The sequence below is a fragment of the Apodemus sylvaticus genome, chromosome 5 (genome assembly GCF_947179515.1).
Source record: "Apodemus sylvaticus chromosome 5, mApoSyl1.1, whole genome shotgun sequence".
Taxonomy (NCBI): Eukaryota; Metazoa; Chordata; class Mammalia; order Rodentia; family Muridae; genus Apodemus; species Apodemus sylvaticus.
This window is the reverse complement of record NC_067476.1, coordinates 96,260,678-96,279,319: the sequence shown is the minus strand read 5'-3', so window position 1 is coordinate 96,279,319 and position 18,642 is coordinate 96,260,678. Positions and strand designations below refer to the sequence as shown.

At 39.5% G+C, this 18,642-nt stretch overlaps 1 protein-coding gene across 1 annotated transcript; it reads left to right on the top strand.

Annotated features, from left to right (window-relative positions):
* The first annotated feature begins 46 nt into the window (after window positions 1-46).
* On the top strand, window positions 47-17,294 carry Arhgap11a (Rho GTPase activating protein 11A). Its single transcript, XM_052183178.1, has 12 exons — window positions 47-835; window positions 3,703-3,773; window positions 5,693-5,789; window positions 6,098-6,351; window positions 6,967-7,130; window positions 7,309-7,452; window positions 8,431-8,505; window positions 9,391-9,558; window positions 11,570-11,696; window positions 12,158-12,263; window positions 14,422-14,560; window positions 14,868-17,294. Exons 1-12 carry the CDS (start codon window positions 707-709, stop codon window positions 16,376-16,378), a joined length of 2,985 nt encoding a protein of 994 aa, XP_052039138.1. The 5' UTR covers window positions 47-706; the 3' UTR covers window positions 16,379-17,294.
* The last annotated feature ends 1,348 nt before the right edge of the window (window positions 17,295-18,642 follow it).

Here is an 18,642-nt window from a genome sequence, read left to right as displayed (position 1 = left end):
ACCCAAAAGGGTCCTCATTTGAAAACAGGAGCGGGCCAATCAGATGCAGAGCGATGTTTGGCGCTGGCATTTGAGCCACTGCTCAGGTGCGGTCGCGTCGGGTCTGATGTTTGCCGAGAAGGTGGGGCGCTGGCATAAGCCGAGCCACCAAACTTTAGCAGACCGGGGCCACAAGCAAGGCTAATGGGCTAGAAGAAAGGCTGCGTGTGAGACGGGGTGACGGCGGGGACCAGCCCGGGCGGGGACCGGGACTGGGGATCCCTGAGCAGCCGGCTGGCCCGGCGGGAGGAAGGAACTTAAGGTTGCGGTTCCATCTCGAGATCTGAGCGAGGAAGGCCACCCTGCGTAGAAGAGGATAAGTGGAAGTGTCCGGAAGTGAGAAACTAGCCGCAGGCGTTAGTCTGGGGAAAACGGAGGAGTCAGGGAAAAGGGAAGTTTGTGGAAGTAACTGACAGGGCTGAGTGACCCGGTAAGAAGGCTGGTGGAAGTGAAACAAGAGTGAAGTGTGGCGGGAGAGAAGAAGGTCTGTGTAAGTGGGTCGAGGGAAAGTGGAGGAAGTGGCCGGGGCCAGAAGAGTGTCAGAGGTGGTCGGAAGGCAGCGGAGCAGAGCTCAAGCCTGAGGGTGTTTGGAAATTGGAAGAGTTGGTTGGTGGCAAAGAAAATCAGGACCCGTCGTCGGCCTCGGAGAGTGGGCGACGTGTTCGGGATGTGGGATCAGAGACTGATCAGATTGGCCCTGCTGCAGCAGCTTCGGACTGTCTATGGCATTAAGGTCAAAGGTGGCCGCGGTCAGTGTGATCGCAGGAGACATGAAACTGCAGCTACGGAAATAAGAGTAAGTTAAAACAAGGGCACACCCATTTTATTCTGGATAAGGACACGTGCTTAGAATTCAGTCTCTGTGGTGATGGTCAAATGTGCCTCCCTATATTGTGGATTTTTGTTTACAGTGCTTGAAATAGGGTACTGGGCTTTCTACTTAAATACTGTGCTACTGATCTGATAATCTTTGGTGTTAATCTTTGGTGTTTTAAACAAGCAGTACGTGGGGGAGGGGAACACACTATTCTCTGTCAGGCTGAAGTGGGCAGTCAGGGCATTTCAAACGAATCATTAGTTGAGAAAGTCAGGGCCAAGTTTAGAAGTAGACTTCATATGATCCGTCTGTATTCAGCAATTTAAGAAAAGAGGCCTGCTGCTGTTCGACTTATCACACTTCTGGTCTCTTTAGAGGTATAAACATTACCTACCCAACATCAGTCCTTAATTGAAACAAAGCTGGTTTTTAACAAGCAAATTGAGAATCCAGAGTTGGTTGAAGTTTTTGTTTTGTTTTGTTTTGTTTTTTAAGACGATTCAGCACTGAGTTCTTACTTTTGCTAAAGTTTCAGGATCCTCACCTCCACCCAGTGCTTCCCAGGTACTTTTGTGTGTGTCAGTTGTCGGACCCATGACATGACATGCATCTGGGTGTCACAAGGACAGCTTGCATGAATTAGTTCTCTCCTGTTTGTGGGCCTTGGGGATGAAACTCAGGATCTCAGGCTTAGCAACAAACACTCTCCTCTTCAAACTCTCTCACTGGCTCAGTCAGTAAGCTGTTTTTTGATTTAGTGGTAGAGGCCAAGAGATTTCGGTTTCGATTTTATCTCTAAGACTTTAATTGTGAAAACTGAATATAAGTCATTTTAAAGTGGGAGCTGGGTGGGAGCACACACCTTAAATCCCAGCACTAGGGAGGCAAAGGCAGACCACTGAATTCCAGGCTATCCAGGTCTAGGGAGTGAGTTCCAGGCCAGGGCTACACAGAGAAATCCTGTCTCCAACAAGACAAAACAAAACAAAAAAGGTATGTGAGTAATTTGTTATTAGCACTTTGTAGTACCTGAAGACAAAAAAACTAAAAATTAATTTCCATAATTTTGTTGTCTTGAGATGGAGTGTTAGATAGCCCAGGCTGACCTTGAACTTACTAGCTGAAGCTGATCCTCTAACCAACCCACCCACCCTCACCCCCACCCCCAGTACTGAGATTACAAAGGTGTGCTACCATCTACCTAATATGCTTGCTTATTGCTAAACATTACAGTGATTACTTCTGTAGTTAAAACTGGCTTTCCACGGCCTTAAAAAATAGGTATTTGCTCTTTTTCTTTCATTCCTTAACAAACAAATCCGACACTTGCCTCTAGAGACAGGCATGAGTTTGACTTTTGCAGTTAACTATGAATGTGGACTGTTTGTTTATTCTCACTGAGCTTCTGTCTCTTGTTCTATAAAGTGGTAATTCCTGTGAAGTTCTGTCGGTAAGCCTGACACAGTACCTTTCACTTGCCTCCTTTTCAACTATGATAGTTATCTATATCCTAATTATTGTATGCTATAAATTTAGCTATGAATGCTAGTAACATTCTAGTGACATGCAAATATTCTCTAACACAGTGGCATAAGATTCAGGCTCAGATATAAGAGACAGAGAATGTTATAATGGTTTGATTAAGATTGCACAGCTAAAAATTAGACAAACTGGCAGTCTTTCCAGTGGGAACTTAATTTCTTTTTTTTTTTTTTTTGGTTTGTTTGTTTATTTGTTTATTTATTTATCTATTTTTGGTTTTCTTTGAGACATGGTTTCTCTGTGTAGCCCTGGCTGTCCTGGAACTCACTTTGTAGACCAGACTGGCCTCGAAATCCGCCTGCCTCTGCCTCCCAAGTGCTGGGATTAAAGGCGTGTGCCACCACCACCTGGCCAACTTGGGAGTCTTTTTGCTTGGAATATTTGTCAAAACAAGCCAAGTGCTAGAAACGGGACAGTAAAATTTCATTATTGGGTTGAATCAGCAGTGCCTAGCAGTGCTCTCAAGCAGAATGACTGGAGTAGAAGTATGGAGAGCTGGCGCATCTCTACTAAACCAATAGGAGTTAGGTGCACTGACTTAATGTTGAGTATGCAGACATATACAGGCTTGACTTTTTCAATCCGTTGCAAAGCCACAGCTTTTGTTAAGACATAATAGGAACACAGAGGCAAAAAGCACCAACACCTCGAGTGTACTTTGGGAATCCTTGGTGTTGAACTATGAATGTATATTCTTAAAAAGGGAGTCTTAAGATAGCTAAATGAAAATTACCTTAAATGTTACAGTCTGGTCTTGTGTACCTCAGGACATAACTGCAAAGCACTTTGCTGTACAGTGTGAAAAAGGTAAAAGTCATAAAGTCTCAAAATACCCACATCATGCATTTTAAGTACTCAGATGTGGCAGGAACTCAGGAGTTACTGTTTGATTTTCCAGCTGACTTGGTCTTTTATGTAAATTGGTATTTGTAGGATGACTAGAGAAAAGTACAAATAAGGTCACTGAAGAAATGTGTATCATAGGGAAGGGTTAATATTTGGGATACATTTGATTTAAGCACTAATTGTATTAATTTTCCATAATGAGGTCAAAGGCTGGCTGAATGCACTAGAGTACTTGAAGGCAGTGTTTTATCTTGGTGTCTTTTTACTCAAAACATCTAGCATAATGTCTTGGAGTTACTTTCAAATAAATGTACTTCGGTTAATCGTTTTGTATTGGTTAATTGATAGCTTGGAGCTTATTTCTGATGTTTTCATTCCTAAGATCTTTATTTGCCTAATGTTAAAGATTTTCCTTTATGCCTAACCGAGTTTATGAATAACCGAGTTTGTCATTTTAGGGTAAAATATTTGGAGTTCCCTTTAATTCCTTGCCTCATTCAGTTGTTCCAGAATATGGACACATTCCAAGGTGAGCCAACTTCAAAATGGAGAGAATATTTCAAACTGGTTTGAAAAATAGTTTGAAAATAGTTGATGTGTACATTTGCTTACAACCACTTAATTTCATCTCTGAGTGTTGCCGGTTATTAAAACAAACAAACATGGGGCGAAACGATGACTTAGTGGGTAAAGGTGCTGGCAGCATCATAAGCCTGGTGTCAAACCCATGTATAAAGGCGAAAGGAGAGAAGGCAGCTTCACAGAGTTGTTCTCTGGCCTCCAGTGTGGGAGCTGTGGCACCAACACATACGCATCATATATACATGTGCTGGGGTAACAATCACAAACTCTTAGATCTGGAAGTAATGACTCAAACTGTTGTCATCTCTTGGCTGCCTGGACATAAACACAAAGCCAGCCTTAGTTGCCCTGTTCCCAGGGCTGACATCTAATCTCTTTCAGTACAGCTCAGCCATTACTTGTAGTTGGCATGCTTTCTAATTTTTTGGTGCCAGCTGTTGAATTTAAAGTTAGCATTGGTTGAGATTAGTTTGTAGGTAAAATTGAACCTTAACACAAAAATTATTATAAGGACAGGGAAGGATTCTGTTTTTGCAAAAGAAAATATTAGAATGAAAAAAGCTTGATGTTGTTTTGGGGGGAAATATAAGATGATAGGTATGCATGCTGTACCAGGTCACCACTGTGGAAACAGTGGCTAGAGCAAGCCCTGGGCCAGGTAGGCATGGTGGCTAATATTTGTAATGCCAATGCTTGGAGACTGAAGGAATTGCAGTTCCAAGTCACTGGCTACACAGCAAAATGTGAGGCCAATCGGGGCTACATGAAACTTTGTCTTTAAAAATGGTGAACAAAGCTCAAATCATTCCACATGTAGACATCAAGAAAAGGCACCTAAAAGGAGCTTGAGAACCAGTAGTTAAGGAGATAGCAGGAAAGCCAGACGAATAGTGAAAAGGACACTTGAGCAGGGGAGTGGTCGGATGCATCACCTGTCTGTGAGTAAAGCAGTATGAGGAGACAGTGGGTTGACTCTGACTTGGTGAGTTGAAGGGCATTGGTATCCTTGGAGAAAGTTGTTAGCAGTGAGGATGAATATGTCAGAGTTAGGTAGAGAAGGGGATGTGATAGGCAAGGCTTGAGTTAGGAAGAGGCAGGAAAGAATGTAGACTTGATAGGACACCTGTGTCAAACAGAAAGCCCTAACTGTGTGAGGTCCTAGTGAATGTGTGCTGCTTATGGGCACAGTCATGTCCACGGCCCCAGAGCTTCATAGCCATGGAGGAATAGGAAAACCTTCTCCACAGAATGAGGCTCAGAAGGAAATGGCAAAGCCTTCTTTGGGCTTTGGGCTTCTAAGGGCAAGTGTTGGCAGTGTATTCAGAAAATGTCTACCATAACCCTCTACCCTACCTGGAGTGGAAACTGATATTCTTTAAAGACTTCTTCCAAAGACATTAGCAATTAGATCAAGACTGCCTTCTTGATCTTGCTGTATATGATAAGCCCAGCTTCTTTTTTCCTGTATGAAATAACTTCCCTGCTTATTCTGCAGTATGCAATAACCCCATCTCTTTGTTCAAGTTTATGTAATAAACACATTGAGTTTAAGTGAGCTGTGGTTTCTTTATCAAGGAGCCCAGTCCACCTGACCTCAGCTATTTTTCCGTGTCTGATTTTTCTTCATTCCCCCACCACCCTTAGTTCTGTCCCTGGACTCTTGCTGGATGTGGTACACACTGACACTGTCATGAGTAAAGCTGTAGACCTTAGAGGAAAAGTTAGGAAGCGAGGAAAACAACTAGATAATATTTTGTTACAAGGATCAAGAGGACTTTGTGCACGGGAGCTGCTTGTGTATTAGCAGTAGAATGGGACTATTGAGGTGGGTATCCAGCCCCTGAAAGAATGTGGTTTCTCTTTCAGCTTTCTTGTTGATGCATGCACGTCTTTAAAAGAGCATATTCATACAGAAGGACTTTTTAGGAAGTCGGGGTCTGTAATTCGTCTAAAGGCACTAAAGGTAGGCACAGTTTTGAACTATATTCTTCTAGTAGTACCACTTCCTGATTTGATTTTTACAGTTGAAGTATTTTTCTAAAAAATAGTTAAGTGAATTTATCTATGCTTTAAAAATATAGTATGCATTCAGATTTGTGCTCTTGAATCTTATAAATTACTATATGAAAAGAAAACTCAGCTTTATTATTTTTAGCCTTTTAGAAAGAACTAGAATTTTAAACTAGAGTTCTTAACTAGATATCATAACCATTACTGTATTTAATATATTCTTAAGCTTCTAGAAGGCTCAAGATTCTTTGTCTGTTTTAGAGTAAACTGGATCACGGTGAGGCCTGCCTGTCTTCTGCACTTCCGTGTGATGTTGCAGGCCTGCTTAAGCAGTTCTTCCGGGAATTGCCAGAGCCTGTCCTCCCAGCTGATCTGCATGAAGCACTTTTCAAAGCTCAACAGTTAGGAGCAGAGGAGAGGACTAAAGCTACATTGTTGCTGTCGTGTCTTATGGCAGATCCTACAGTTGATATATTAAGATACTTCTTTAACTTTCTTAAGAATGTTTCTCTTAGGTAAGTGGTAATTAAAAGCCTTAAATGAGTTTGTTGCCTAAAGATGTTCTTAATAGTTAATTTGGAATGAAAAAAAATTAATGTCTTTACTATAGGAAATATACCCTGTGTAATTTAAGAAACAGTATACTGGATAATTTAATAATCCGCCTCATTAGAATCTTCATTATTTGATGCCTTAATGACATTGTCTATTGGATGGATTCTTGTTGGTATTCTTTTAAAAATGTCTTGTGTTTCATAATTTTCCTCTTATTCCAGTTAGTGAACCTACTTGTTTATAATTGATATCTTCTAGTGATTTGTTCACTATTTGTGGCTCTAAAAGTCAGATAAACAGACTTAATTTGGGTGAGGAAAAAAAGTGTGTACTTATTAGTACAGTCTTTATGAATCTGAGTGCTGAGGTTGGCACTCAGGCCTGCACATCAGATAGACTCCCGCTCAAGCCTTACCCTAGTACTCCTAGTACTCTTTCCTTCCTCAGGCCAGGTGTGTGGGTGGATCAACCAGAGCTGTTTTCCTTTTAGGTGTCAGGTAAAGTAAATGCACTCAGTATGTTATTTTAACTTCCTGGAGTCTTTTCCGTCATTTAAAAAAGTCTTTTGTCATCAGGGCAAATGAGAATAAAATGGACAGCAGCAATCTTGCAGTAATATTTGCACCAAATCTCCTTCAGACAAGTGAAGGCCATGAGAAGATGTCTGCCAACACAGAGAAGAAGCTACGTCTGCAGGCAGCAGTAGTGCAGACTTTTATTGACTGTGCATCAGACATTGGTAAGAGATAGCTGCATTGTCTAGCAGTGGAGTGTGTTTAGATGAGGGAGATCCTGGCTGCTTCCATGTGAACTATGAAGACAGCTGTACTAATAATACCTGTGCTTTGGCATGGGAAAGGAAGGAAGAAAGGAATAATTGCCTTATGAACATTTTTTATAAATCTGTTCACTGTTAGGACGAGTGCCAGATTTTATCCTGGAAAAGATCCCAGCCATGTTAGGTATTGATGGACTCTGTACTACTCCATCCCTGGAAGGCTTTGAAGGAGACTATGAAACTCCTGGTGAATGTAAGAGAAAAAGAAGACAAAGTGTTGGAGGTAATTGTTGCTCTCATTTTAGGGTGGTGCTGAGATTGGCTTTTATCTAAAATGTACATATTAGTTTAAGTGATAATACAATATTAAGTGTTTGATCTTTAATAGAAGGTTTACTGGGTCATAATCACTCAAAACTCTACACACTCGTTCAATCTGGCTTTTCTTGGCTTCTCCTGAATTGTTCTGCTTGGCCTCAAACATGTTCACATGCATGGTTACAAAGGGCCATCCAACCTTGGATGTCTGTTCTGAGTTTTGAGATAGGATCTCTGCTTACTGCAGTGTACTCCAGACTAGCTGTCCTATGAGCTTTCAGGGATTCTACTATCTCTGCCTCCTACTTTCTCCAAAGGAACAGTGAGACTCCATATTCATACTGCCATCCCCAGCTTTAATGTGAGTTCTTGAGATATGAGCATAGGTCTTCACACTTGCACAGGAAGTACTTTATCCACTGAGTAGATCACTTATCCATTTCCATTTGGGAGCATTTCTTTTGAAATCTTTTGACTTAGTTATTGCTTTCTTATGTTCTTTGCTACTTTTGTAGGTTCTTTTTATTCTTTCCTATTTTCATAGGGCTACTGTGTCAAAAGACACAAATTGAGTGACTTAGAAATCACTGTTCTAGCTGGTTGGCAGTGGCACATGCCTGTAATCCCAGCACTCTGGGAGGCAGAGGCAGGCGGATTTCTGAGTTTGAGGCCAGCCTGGTCTACAGAGTGAGTTCCAGGACAGCCAAGGCTATACAGAGAAACCCTGTCTCGAAAAAACCAAATCCATCATTGTCAGCTAGGCTCTGAAATCTGTTCTTATCTCTACCCTGCTTCTATCAAGAACACACAATTCAACCTATAAAACTTCCTGCCACAAATATATATATTTCTTAGACATGGGTGATCTTTATTATTGGTACAAGGCATGTAATATTACATTTTGATTGCTTATGTTACTGTATACATATGCCTTGCATTTCAGATTTTGTGAATGGAGCCCTAAATAAACTTAAATCTAGCAGAACACCCTCTATTACACCTCAACAAGATAGAACAGGTAGGTATTTGATTTGATTTATTTATTTATTTATTTATTTTATTTTATTTAATGAAAATGTCTTTAGTGCTCTGTAAAGGACAGTTATTATAATTACTTAATTATCAGATAATTGCCTAATAATCCAATCCCAGTAATATTTCATTAAAAATATTGTACTGTGCATACTATATTTAGTTATATTGAGTATGATGAACTCAAAATTGTAAGTAGGGAAGAATGTCTTTATCTGTTGTCATTTTTTTAAAAATAATTTTAATCATGATTTTCAGTTGTTTATAATTTAGAGCATTTGAATATGGCTAAACCTCACATTATATCAGAATAAGGAAGTTAAACATCTGTATTCTAGTACTGTGTACCAGTTTGCTTGTGAGTAAATAAATGTACTTGACCAATCAAAGGCAATATGTTTTGTTTCCAGTGAAATGAATCGTCCAGTGCTCACTTAGGAGAAGCAAGTAACAGAGTTAGTTTTATCTTTGAATGTAGTTTTCTTCCCTGTATTGATATTATTTCATCTGTCTATTGCTCTGTTTAATTTATGCTGCTTTTTAAGAGCTTTGCCAAGTATGGTTGCTTGTACCTTTAACACTAGTGCTTGGGAGAACGAGGCAGAAGAATCTCATGTTCAAGTCCTGTCTGGGCTACATAGTGGGGAGATCCCACTTCAGGCAATAAAGAAAAATATAATCTAGCCTTTTTGGAACTTTGTTGTTTTTATTTTAAATAATTGCAGTGTTAAGTTAGCTAAGTAATAGTTGATCATACAAATCATCTCTTACTTTTGTTGATAACATCTAAGTAATAGTGCTTATAAGAGATTACAGCTTTTGTATGCTACCATGTGTGTGGAGAAGCAAGTCATTTCTCTGTGGTTTTCAGCCCAGGCCTCTGTATCACCACTGATTCTCACACCAAGTGTTAAGCGTAAACTGCCAGGAGAGTCTTCTCATGCCTTCTCGAGTAAGAAAAGGAAGTCCATCAAGCACAACTTGAACTTTGAACTGTTGCCAAGTCATCTCTTTAGCAGCAATTCTACACCAGTATCAGGTAACATGGAGTGTAAACATTAACATGAGGCCCTTTTCTCAGCAGATAACTACTTAATGCCACCCACAAGAGCCCACATCACATTGTTATGGTAAATACAATACCTAATAAGAAGGACTCTTGTTATCTTCAGTTGAGCCAAGGTCAGAAGTTTCTCCAAATCCATGAGACTCACTCAAGTAGGTTTTACACAAGCTCTTTAATTTGGGTCAAGGTAATTGACTTACTGTTTCAAACATTTGTAATTTCTTCATTTCAGTGAAATTGAAATTTTATTAAGTATTGAGCACACATTTTTGTTGCCAGAATCTTAGATTAGTTTATTCTTTTAGCACACAGAGTATGGATTGGTTCATGGTACCTATGAATCTCATCAACCAAAAGTGAAGAGAACCCCAAAGCCTAGGGGTCCCCTCTCACAGTTAATAAAAATCTGAATCTTTTCGAGTTTTAAGCCCCATTGATTGTTTCGTTTTGAGCACACTAGCTGACTTGTGAATTCTTCCCAGAAGTCCTTTTTTTTTTAAGTTCATATTTTGCTTAAATTGAACAGAATAGCAAATTGTGGTTTTCCAGAAGGGAAACCCTCACAGGTTATGCAGGGCTCATTAAACTAGAAGCACAAGAAAGCTAACAACTACAGCTGTGGTGCCTTTAGTAACCAGAGGTTGGAGACTTAAATAAACTCTTAAACTTCATACTTGTGTGATATTTAAAAGCCTATCCTGGTTGGAAGACTTCTGCTGCTCCCCCAAGTGGAAAGGGGAAGCGTTCTTGTGTTATTTCGAGCTTAGTTTGAGTTTTCTTTATGAAATGTTCAGTGGTAATTTGGTTACTATTAATTCATCATTCTTCTTTTGGCCTGCTTACTTATTCACTAAACAGTTAAAATATTTGCAAGTCTGAAGACAGGTCGGTTTCTATATTTGAGTTTTAAAAGATCCTCTTTTTTTCCCTCACTGTATAAAGATAATAACCTACAATTCGTGTACCTACCTACTTGTAATTTTGTGTGTGATTAATTTACATTATACTGCCTATTCTGACTGTGCTTCTTATGACCGTATGTATTTTCAAGGTGACTAGGTCACATTGGATATGTTATTGACCATTAAAATGCTCTTTGGCCCATGCATGAAGAAGTCACTAAGATCACTATTTTCATGACTAAACAAACCCACAAATACCTTTTTGGACACTTTGTGGATATTTTTAATCAATAACTAATAAATTGACTGTTCATTGGAAGTATACTGGGTATAATTAGGATATATATACACGTCTAATTTATATGTAACCTCCATTGTCTATCTATTTTTTCCTATAACAAATTACATGATTCTATCTACTCAGATTAGATACCACTGAATAATGAGATTGAGCACTGTTTTAAACATGAATTACTTGCCTGGAACATGGCAGGGATGAATGGGTTAGGCATGGCTTTGGATTATTGGATTTTGTTTGTTTGACAGAAATTATTAGTGAATTATACTTGTCTGGTAGATGTTTGGCTAGCAGTTTTATCCTGAAAGTTCACACTCAAATTTGTCAATCATTTTTTGAAGTTTTAATTAGCATATATTATGCATAGTGGGTTTTATTATAACATTAATGGATATCCTTTCCACATTTAATAGTCCTTGGCAGTAATATTTATGTTCATCAAGGAACTGCATTCCTAGAGTCCAAAGCCATTTAGTAGTGATAGGCAAGTTCTCTTTCTCCATTGCCTGCTCTTCAAAGTTTGGCAGGGTTTATCCCTCCCTTGTTGCTAAGTGTTTAAATCATAACTGCTAGAAGATTAGGGTTAATCTAACCCTTAATTGGCAACTTTTAAATAGGAGATTAATACTTCCTTTTTCTGGTCAATTAATGATACCTGAAACCTCTTACCAGAAGTTGTACTACTTGTTGCTACTTGGATGGTAGAAATTGGATTTAAATCTGTTTGCTGCACTTTTATGTTTTGCAAAGAAAATAAGTATATGTGATATTTTCCTTCTTATAGTTCATTTAGATACAAGTCCTGATGGGTCATCTCAGAGTTCTCTCTCACCAATTGCCATGAGTGGAAACTATCTGGTCGGTACAGACTTAAGGCGAAGTAAAAGGATTGCCAGCAAAAAAGTTTACAGGTAATCTGCCCAAGGTGTGATGTTTTCACTGGCTGATTAGTGGTGTGTGAACTGTCCCACGGAGAATTACAGCTTAATCAGATTCGTTAAGTCCCTCGGTCTTTATGTTTGTCCTTACTAATTATAGGCTCTTCGTATGCCATCAGAAAGAAGAAAAAACATACAAAATTGAATCCACTGTCCTTGATAAAAATCCTGTTCTATGTTGATGGTGTAATTTTAAATTTGTTGGACTTACAAGTAATCCATTCTAAAGATCCTGGTTTGTATGTGACTAAGGATGATAAATAATTGTCATGTACAGATGATCATTTATATAGAGAATGCCAAAGTTTAAGTAATTTTTTTAAATTGTTATTTAGTTATTAGCAATATGACTTCTTTGGACGTAATCAAATTTTTATTTGTAAGAATTTGTGATATTTATACCAGAAATTGACATTTTAAATTGTACTCTCTAGGGTAGAATCTGGAAAAGCAGGCTGCTTCTCTCCCAAAGTCAGTCGTAAAGAAAAGACCAGAAGATCTCTCCGTCTGAAATTTAGTCTGGGGAAGAACAGAGATTCAGTAAGTGTCTTGTTCTTGTGTCAGAAAAACCAACAGGCTGCACAAAGGAGGAATGTCTTTGGTTGGCCTTTTCAGAAGGGTCAGTTCCTCCGGGTGGGGGTGTGGCTGTAGGAGCCCTTCACAGCCTGGCAGCTAAGAAACAGAAGGAATGCAGGAAGGGCTGGGAGGGTCCGGCCCCAAGCACCTGTCCTTTCATCAGTTCCCATGTTTACAACCTCCTAAGCTGTGCCAGCAGCTTAGGACTCATGGGATTACTTCATTCATTAGGCCAGAGCTCTTCTGTAATAATCTCTGGAAATGCTGTCACATAGACCCCCAGAGGTGTGCCTGTCTAATGTTCTAGGCCTGTCTTAGTTATGTTCACAATTATGAACATCATGGTGGCTTATGGCCTTATTAATTTGTTAGCACAGCACAAAGCATAGTAACATAAAACTGAAGACTTATGCCTTCCTCACATTTGCCTTCCTTCCAAAATAATGACCCATGCACCTGCACTGATACTCTTCTTTTTGTTTTGTCTTGTTTCGAGACAGGGTTTCTCTGTATAGCCCTGGCTGTTCTGGCCAGGCTGGCCTCAAACTCAAAAATCTGCACTGCCTCCCAAGTGCTGGGATTAAAGGCATGCACCACCACAGCCCAGCAGACCAATACTCTTTGATCAACGTCTTTTTAATCTCAGAACTCTACTGAAACTGCTCTCACTCAAACAGCTGTGGCAAGGAACAGTGTGTGTGTGTGTGTGTGTGTGTGTGTGTGTGTGTGTGTGTGTGTGTGTGTGTGTGTGTGTGAAAGAGAGAGAGAGTGAGTTTTTTTTTTCCTTTGAGACAGGTTTTCTCTGTATAGCCCTGGCTATCCTGGAACTCACTGTGTAAACCAGACTGTCCTCAAACTCAGAAATCCTCCTGCCTCCCCCTCCCACATGCTGGGATTAAAGGTGTGTGCCAGCACTCTTAAGCAAGTAGTCAAGAGTTGTCAGCTAAAAGGCTTCACTGTATCCTCCTAGCATTTGGCTCAGGACCCCTCATACTTTTCAAACTCCTTTGTAGTGGATTATCCAACACTGTTTGTCTAAAATACCACATTTAAGTTCTCTGGCCTGCAGTGTCCTCCTAAACAAGCAAGTGTCTGTCTTTGCTTGCTGGGTTGGGTGTTTGACTTTATTTGATTTTTGGGAGTATTTTGTCTTTTATTGTGCTGAGCATGTGTTATGATACTGAATCTTGATTTCTGTTTATCTCCTCCTTGGATGTTCAGGCAAAACCAATTATGTGCGCACACAATCGCTCACACACACACACACACACACACACACACATGTATGTATGTCCCTTGCCTCAGCTGTCCCTACAACAAAGCCCCCTTTCACTGCCATCTCCCATTTCCGCCGTGCAGCCAGACCGTGCCCCTCCGTGACTCCTCACTGACAGTCTCCTGTGCCACATTGTCCTTTAGAGAAGCCTGCTTAATTTTTGATCTTAGCTGTCTCCAAATTGTCTTTTCCTGGATAACTTGCAGTTAATCTAAGTGTGCCTGTTTCTACCCTTTCTGCAATACTTGCCTCCCAGAATAGACCTTAAAAAACTAAATGAAGTCATACTGCTTTTCTGTTCTGACCCCCCAATAATACATTTCATCCCGAATGAGACCCCAGCCTCACAGGGAGTGACTGCTCCACATGACCGGAGTGTGAAGTTAGACTCCCGCTCTCCCCACAGTGATCTCCACTGTTCCACCACTTTCCATATCACTTTTCACCTTGTATTATATTGATATATATTGTACTTTTTTAAAATCTCACAATGTAAATACTATGAGGAAAAATGTTTTACTACCCCTCCCCCCATGCATATAACACACACAACAGGCACACAGTTTGTCAACAGACCCTGGCACAGAGCAGTACAAGAACTTAAGCTTTTTATAATACTGAATCAGTTTGTTGTGCTCTTTTTTTTTTTTTTTTACTTTGCAAAATGTTGCCTAATATTTATGCATTTCACAGCAGGCCAGATTGTTTGCACTGGTTACAAAGTTACTTTTCAGTTTATAATCCTTTGAAAGTTAGTTACTAATTTTAATACTTAATTGGTTTTAACAGTTTTAATTAACTGGATTTACTTTACTAAACCATTTTTAAATTTTCTTTTCTGTACAGAATGGATGTTCTGTCATCAATAGATATGAAAATGTTGGTCGACGACTAGCGAATCAGCAAAATCTAGAAAATAGGATTGAGTCTGTAAAAACAGGCCTGCTTTTTAGCCCAGATATTGATGAAAGATTGCTAAAGAAAGGTACATTTACACAATACTGTTAGAATTTTACCTCAAATTCTGGTATCTGTTTCTTTAAGACAAAATATAATCTTTTGTATTCTGTAAGTTTAAAGTTCTCATTTGATGGTGAAAATATTTGACTTGGCTGTGTAGCTTTCTGTAATTGGAGGATGCTTGTAAATGCCAACATTGGGCATTCTTACCTTAAATGATAGCATCTTCAATGTTTTGGAAATAATGCTCAGTAGCTTTGTTATATGTTCGGAATAGATTTCAAAACTAGGTAAGATGTAAGGTATTAAAAGCATCAACTGCTTTATTTTAGGCTCAGAAAAGATCAGAAAATCTGAGGAACACTTTCTAACTCCAGATCAACTAGATGGAACAGGTTACCGGATGTCTTGGACAGAACCCAGTAATTCAAGTTTTCAAGACATGAGTACAAATGGAACTTCTCCAATAATGCAAAATCTTGAGGTGAAGAGCTTTTCTTTGGAGACTGACATTACTGTTGAAAAATCACCAGTTGTGTCCTGTGAGCTCAGGCCTTCCACCTTCCATAGCCAACCTGACAGCAGTGTGCTGGGGAGTTCCTTTAGTGGGGATGAAGGTCTGGCCTCTGAGACCTTGCAAAAGATTCAGAAAGCATTTTCTGAATCTGGGAGTGATCTTCAAATGGTGATAAATCATGAGCAGTCATCAGTAACAAATATGGGGGAAGAAGTTGAATCCAGAGATGTGACCGTGAGTGAGTCAAAGGGACATGATGGGGGCTATACTGAGGAGGATGAGAACTATCCTTCAGAAAGGGATTTCTCGCCGCATCAAAGGCCAGAATTTGCCAGAGAAGCCAATGAGGAATGTTACTTAACTCAGATGAAGGTAGAACGTGAAGACATACACTCAGAAATACCCAAAGCTGACCTCGTCCAGCAAGCAATCCCTGGTGAGGAACCAACTGAGGAACCACAGTCCCCAAGGAACCAACTAAATACTCCGTCACAGGTGGATGAGAATGTGGTGGAGGGGAACTCTGGGGCACGTGAAGCTCCTGAGGAAGAGGAGGCTCGGTCTTTGGAGCAGAGCACATGCAGTGTGGCAGTCCTTTTGGAACCTCAGCCCCAGAGACTTGCTAGGCGACAGTCACTGGTGGAAAAATGTGACAGTGCAGTTCCTGGGGGTCAACAAGTGACAGAGCATGGCAAGGTTTCTGATCACATACAGTGGTTTAATAAACTGTCTCTAAATGAACCAAACAGAGGAAAAGTGAAGTCACCTCTAAAATTTCAGCGTACTCCTGTCCGTCAATCTGTCAGAAGAATTAATTCTTTGTTGGAGTATGACAGGCAGCCTGTGAGGCAGAAGTTGGCAATCCTTCGTGACACAGCTTCTCCTCTTGTTAAATCAGTGAGCTGTGACAGTGCTCTTCCCTCTTGTGTACAAAGCACATCAAAAGGTCCCACTGTTCCATACACTAAGTCAGGTCTTGAAGCACAGAAGTCTACATCTTGTAATAAATCAAGTGTTGAGTTAACTTCTAAATCTTTCACAAAAATGAAGAGACATCTGGATCCTTTGAATGCTTCCCTTGGAACTACTAGGCTTTGTAAACAGGAGAATAAACCTAATGGCCAAGTTAAGTTTCCCTTGGATGATCTCACTAATCAAGATAGATTAAAATCTGTTGTAAATAACAATGTGGCCTTTTCTCCGGGGATAAAAAACAGAGTTCTTAGGAAACCATCAGAAAAAGAAAGGGTCTGGTACAAAGGTTCTCCTAAAAATCCTATTGGAAAGACTCAGCTGCTACCAACGAGTAAGCCTGTAGACTTGTAACTGTCAAATGCAGTGCTTGGCCTCAGTGTAAATAAAATTAGCAATTGCAGGGTGAGGTTGCAGAATGCCCGAGTGCTGGTGTGTAGATACAGTGGGCAGTTTCAAGATGCTTGTGTGATAGTGTGTAGCTCAAGATGCATGTCAAGCAGGTTCTTTCTGAAGAGGTCACACTGCTTGAGCAATTCGGACTTCATACTGGCACATAAGGCTACTTTGTTTTTCTTTATTACTCAAACATTTAAACTTCGATTTCCTGAAGCAGGGGTTATAATAACTTTAGAAGATATTGTTGGCTAGATTTATTTATATAAAAAGGGACATGAGTTTTATTCTGCATGCTTGATCAGAAGAACAGGGGAAGTTGTGCTTGTACCCCCTGTTATTCCTTCACATCGGGAACATTGCCCACTAGAAACTTCTATTACATAAAGGGAATGGTGAAGTACTGTAAATCTTATGTTTTGAATCATTCATGTTTGTTGTCTTGACCCAAAACCAAGAAGTTAATTGGCCTCAGTGGTGTGTGAACACTTACTCTTGTTGGGGACAGAGGGATTTGTCAGCATTGCCTGTGCTGTCTCTTGAATTTTGAATTAGACAGTGAATAAAGCAGAATGAGACCAAGGTGCTTCATACAGTATGATGTTGAGGAAACTGATTACTCTTAAGCCATACTTGATTTTTAAAGGAGATTTGAATCATATTTTGTCCAGTATGATAATGAAATTTTTAGGGAGGTATAATTAAACTGGAAAATTTTAATCGAAATGTTTTTTCCTATGAAGATGATTGATTTTAGAATTTGAATTGTTAATGTACCTGTGTACATTCTACTTAGATAAATATCTGATAGTGTTATCATGTGTTTAAATTATATTTATTTAGCATAGACATTAAAAATAGCTCCTGGAAAACATCTTGTCTCTGTGTTGTATTTTAGATGCAAAGCATTGCACACACTATTAGTGTGCATTTGTGTGTGTGAAGAACTTCAAGTTCTTAGGTTTACTTTGCAGGTTCTACGTGAAGACATGTGGGGATTAGATTTATTTTTACATGTGCTTTTGTCTGCGTGTGTGCATATTAATCCATGTAAGTATGTGTAACACATATGTGCCTATTTTCTAAAAACAGCAGTTGATACCCTGGATGGTTGTGAGCCACTATGTTGGTTCTGGTAACCAAACCTGGGCCTTCTCTGTAGGACTGGGAACCAAACCTGAGTCCTACAAGAGCAACAAGTGCTTTTTTTTTTTTTTAATATTTTTATTTTCTATATTCTTTGTTACATTCCAGATGATTTCCCCTTTCCCGGATCCCCCCTCCCCATATGTTCTATAAACCCTCTTCTCTCCATCCATTCTCCAATGACCTCCCTCCTTTTTTTTCTCTGTCTTTATATTTCTCTCCAATGCTAGATCAATCCTTTCCAGGATCAGGACCTTCTCCATACTTCTTCATGGGAGTCATTTGTTTTGCGATTTGTGCAACAAGTGCTTTTAACTGTAGAACAACCCTTCGACCCCAAAATTTCTGTATTTCAAGGTTATTTCCAATGTTCATTGTCTAGTAAAACTCTCTAGTCCTAAACTTCATATTCATCTGATCAAAACAAACTAGCCATGCATTTTCAATATGGCTGGAACAGGTTGTAAAGTTCTTTTAAGTTGATAAGAGAAATATTTTAGATTTTGGAATATTTACATAGGTTTTATTGGTTGAAGTGCTTCAAGATTGGACACATTTTGAGCTAAGCTTTCCTGTATAGTAAGAATGCCTCCTATGATTTCAGTGGGTCTTTAATGCATGAGCAGGGCATGGTGCAGATGCACTCAGGAGATAGAGATGGGCGATATGGAGAGCTTAGCTCAATTTTAAGTGAAAACTGCAATTTAAGATTGAGGAATGAGTTTAACTCTGATTCCACATTTCATATTTGGGTGGTGAGAAAGTTTTAAAATGTGGTTTCACTTTTGTATTACTCAGAGTTGTTGAATTTTGATTGTTGCTAATTTCATGGGCTAAAAGATCAGACCGTATATACATTTGTGCTTTCTGAAGTTAAAAGTGTGCAGTAACTTTAAGAATGCTCATTTTTTAAGTGTAAGAAACTAGTATTTGGGTGTTCTCATAAGTAAGCAGTAGATTTTAACACACAGAGAACTAAAATTAGTGGGTTTCTAGGTCACATTCTATAGTCACTAAGAACTTAATGTGGGGTTTTGAGAAACAAGTATAGAATATATGATTCATGTTTTAAAAAT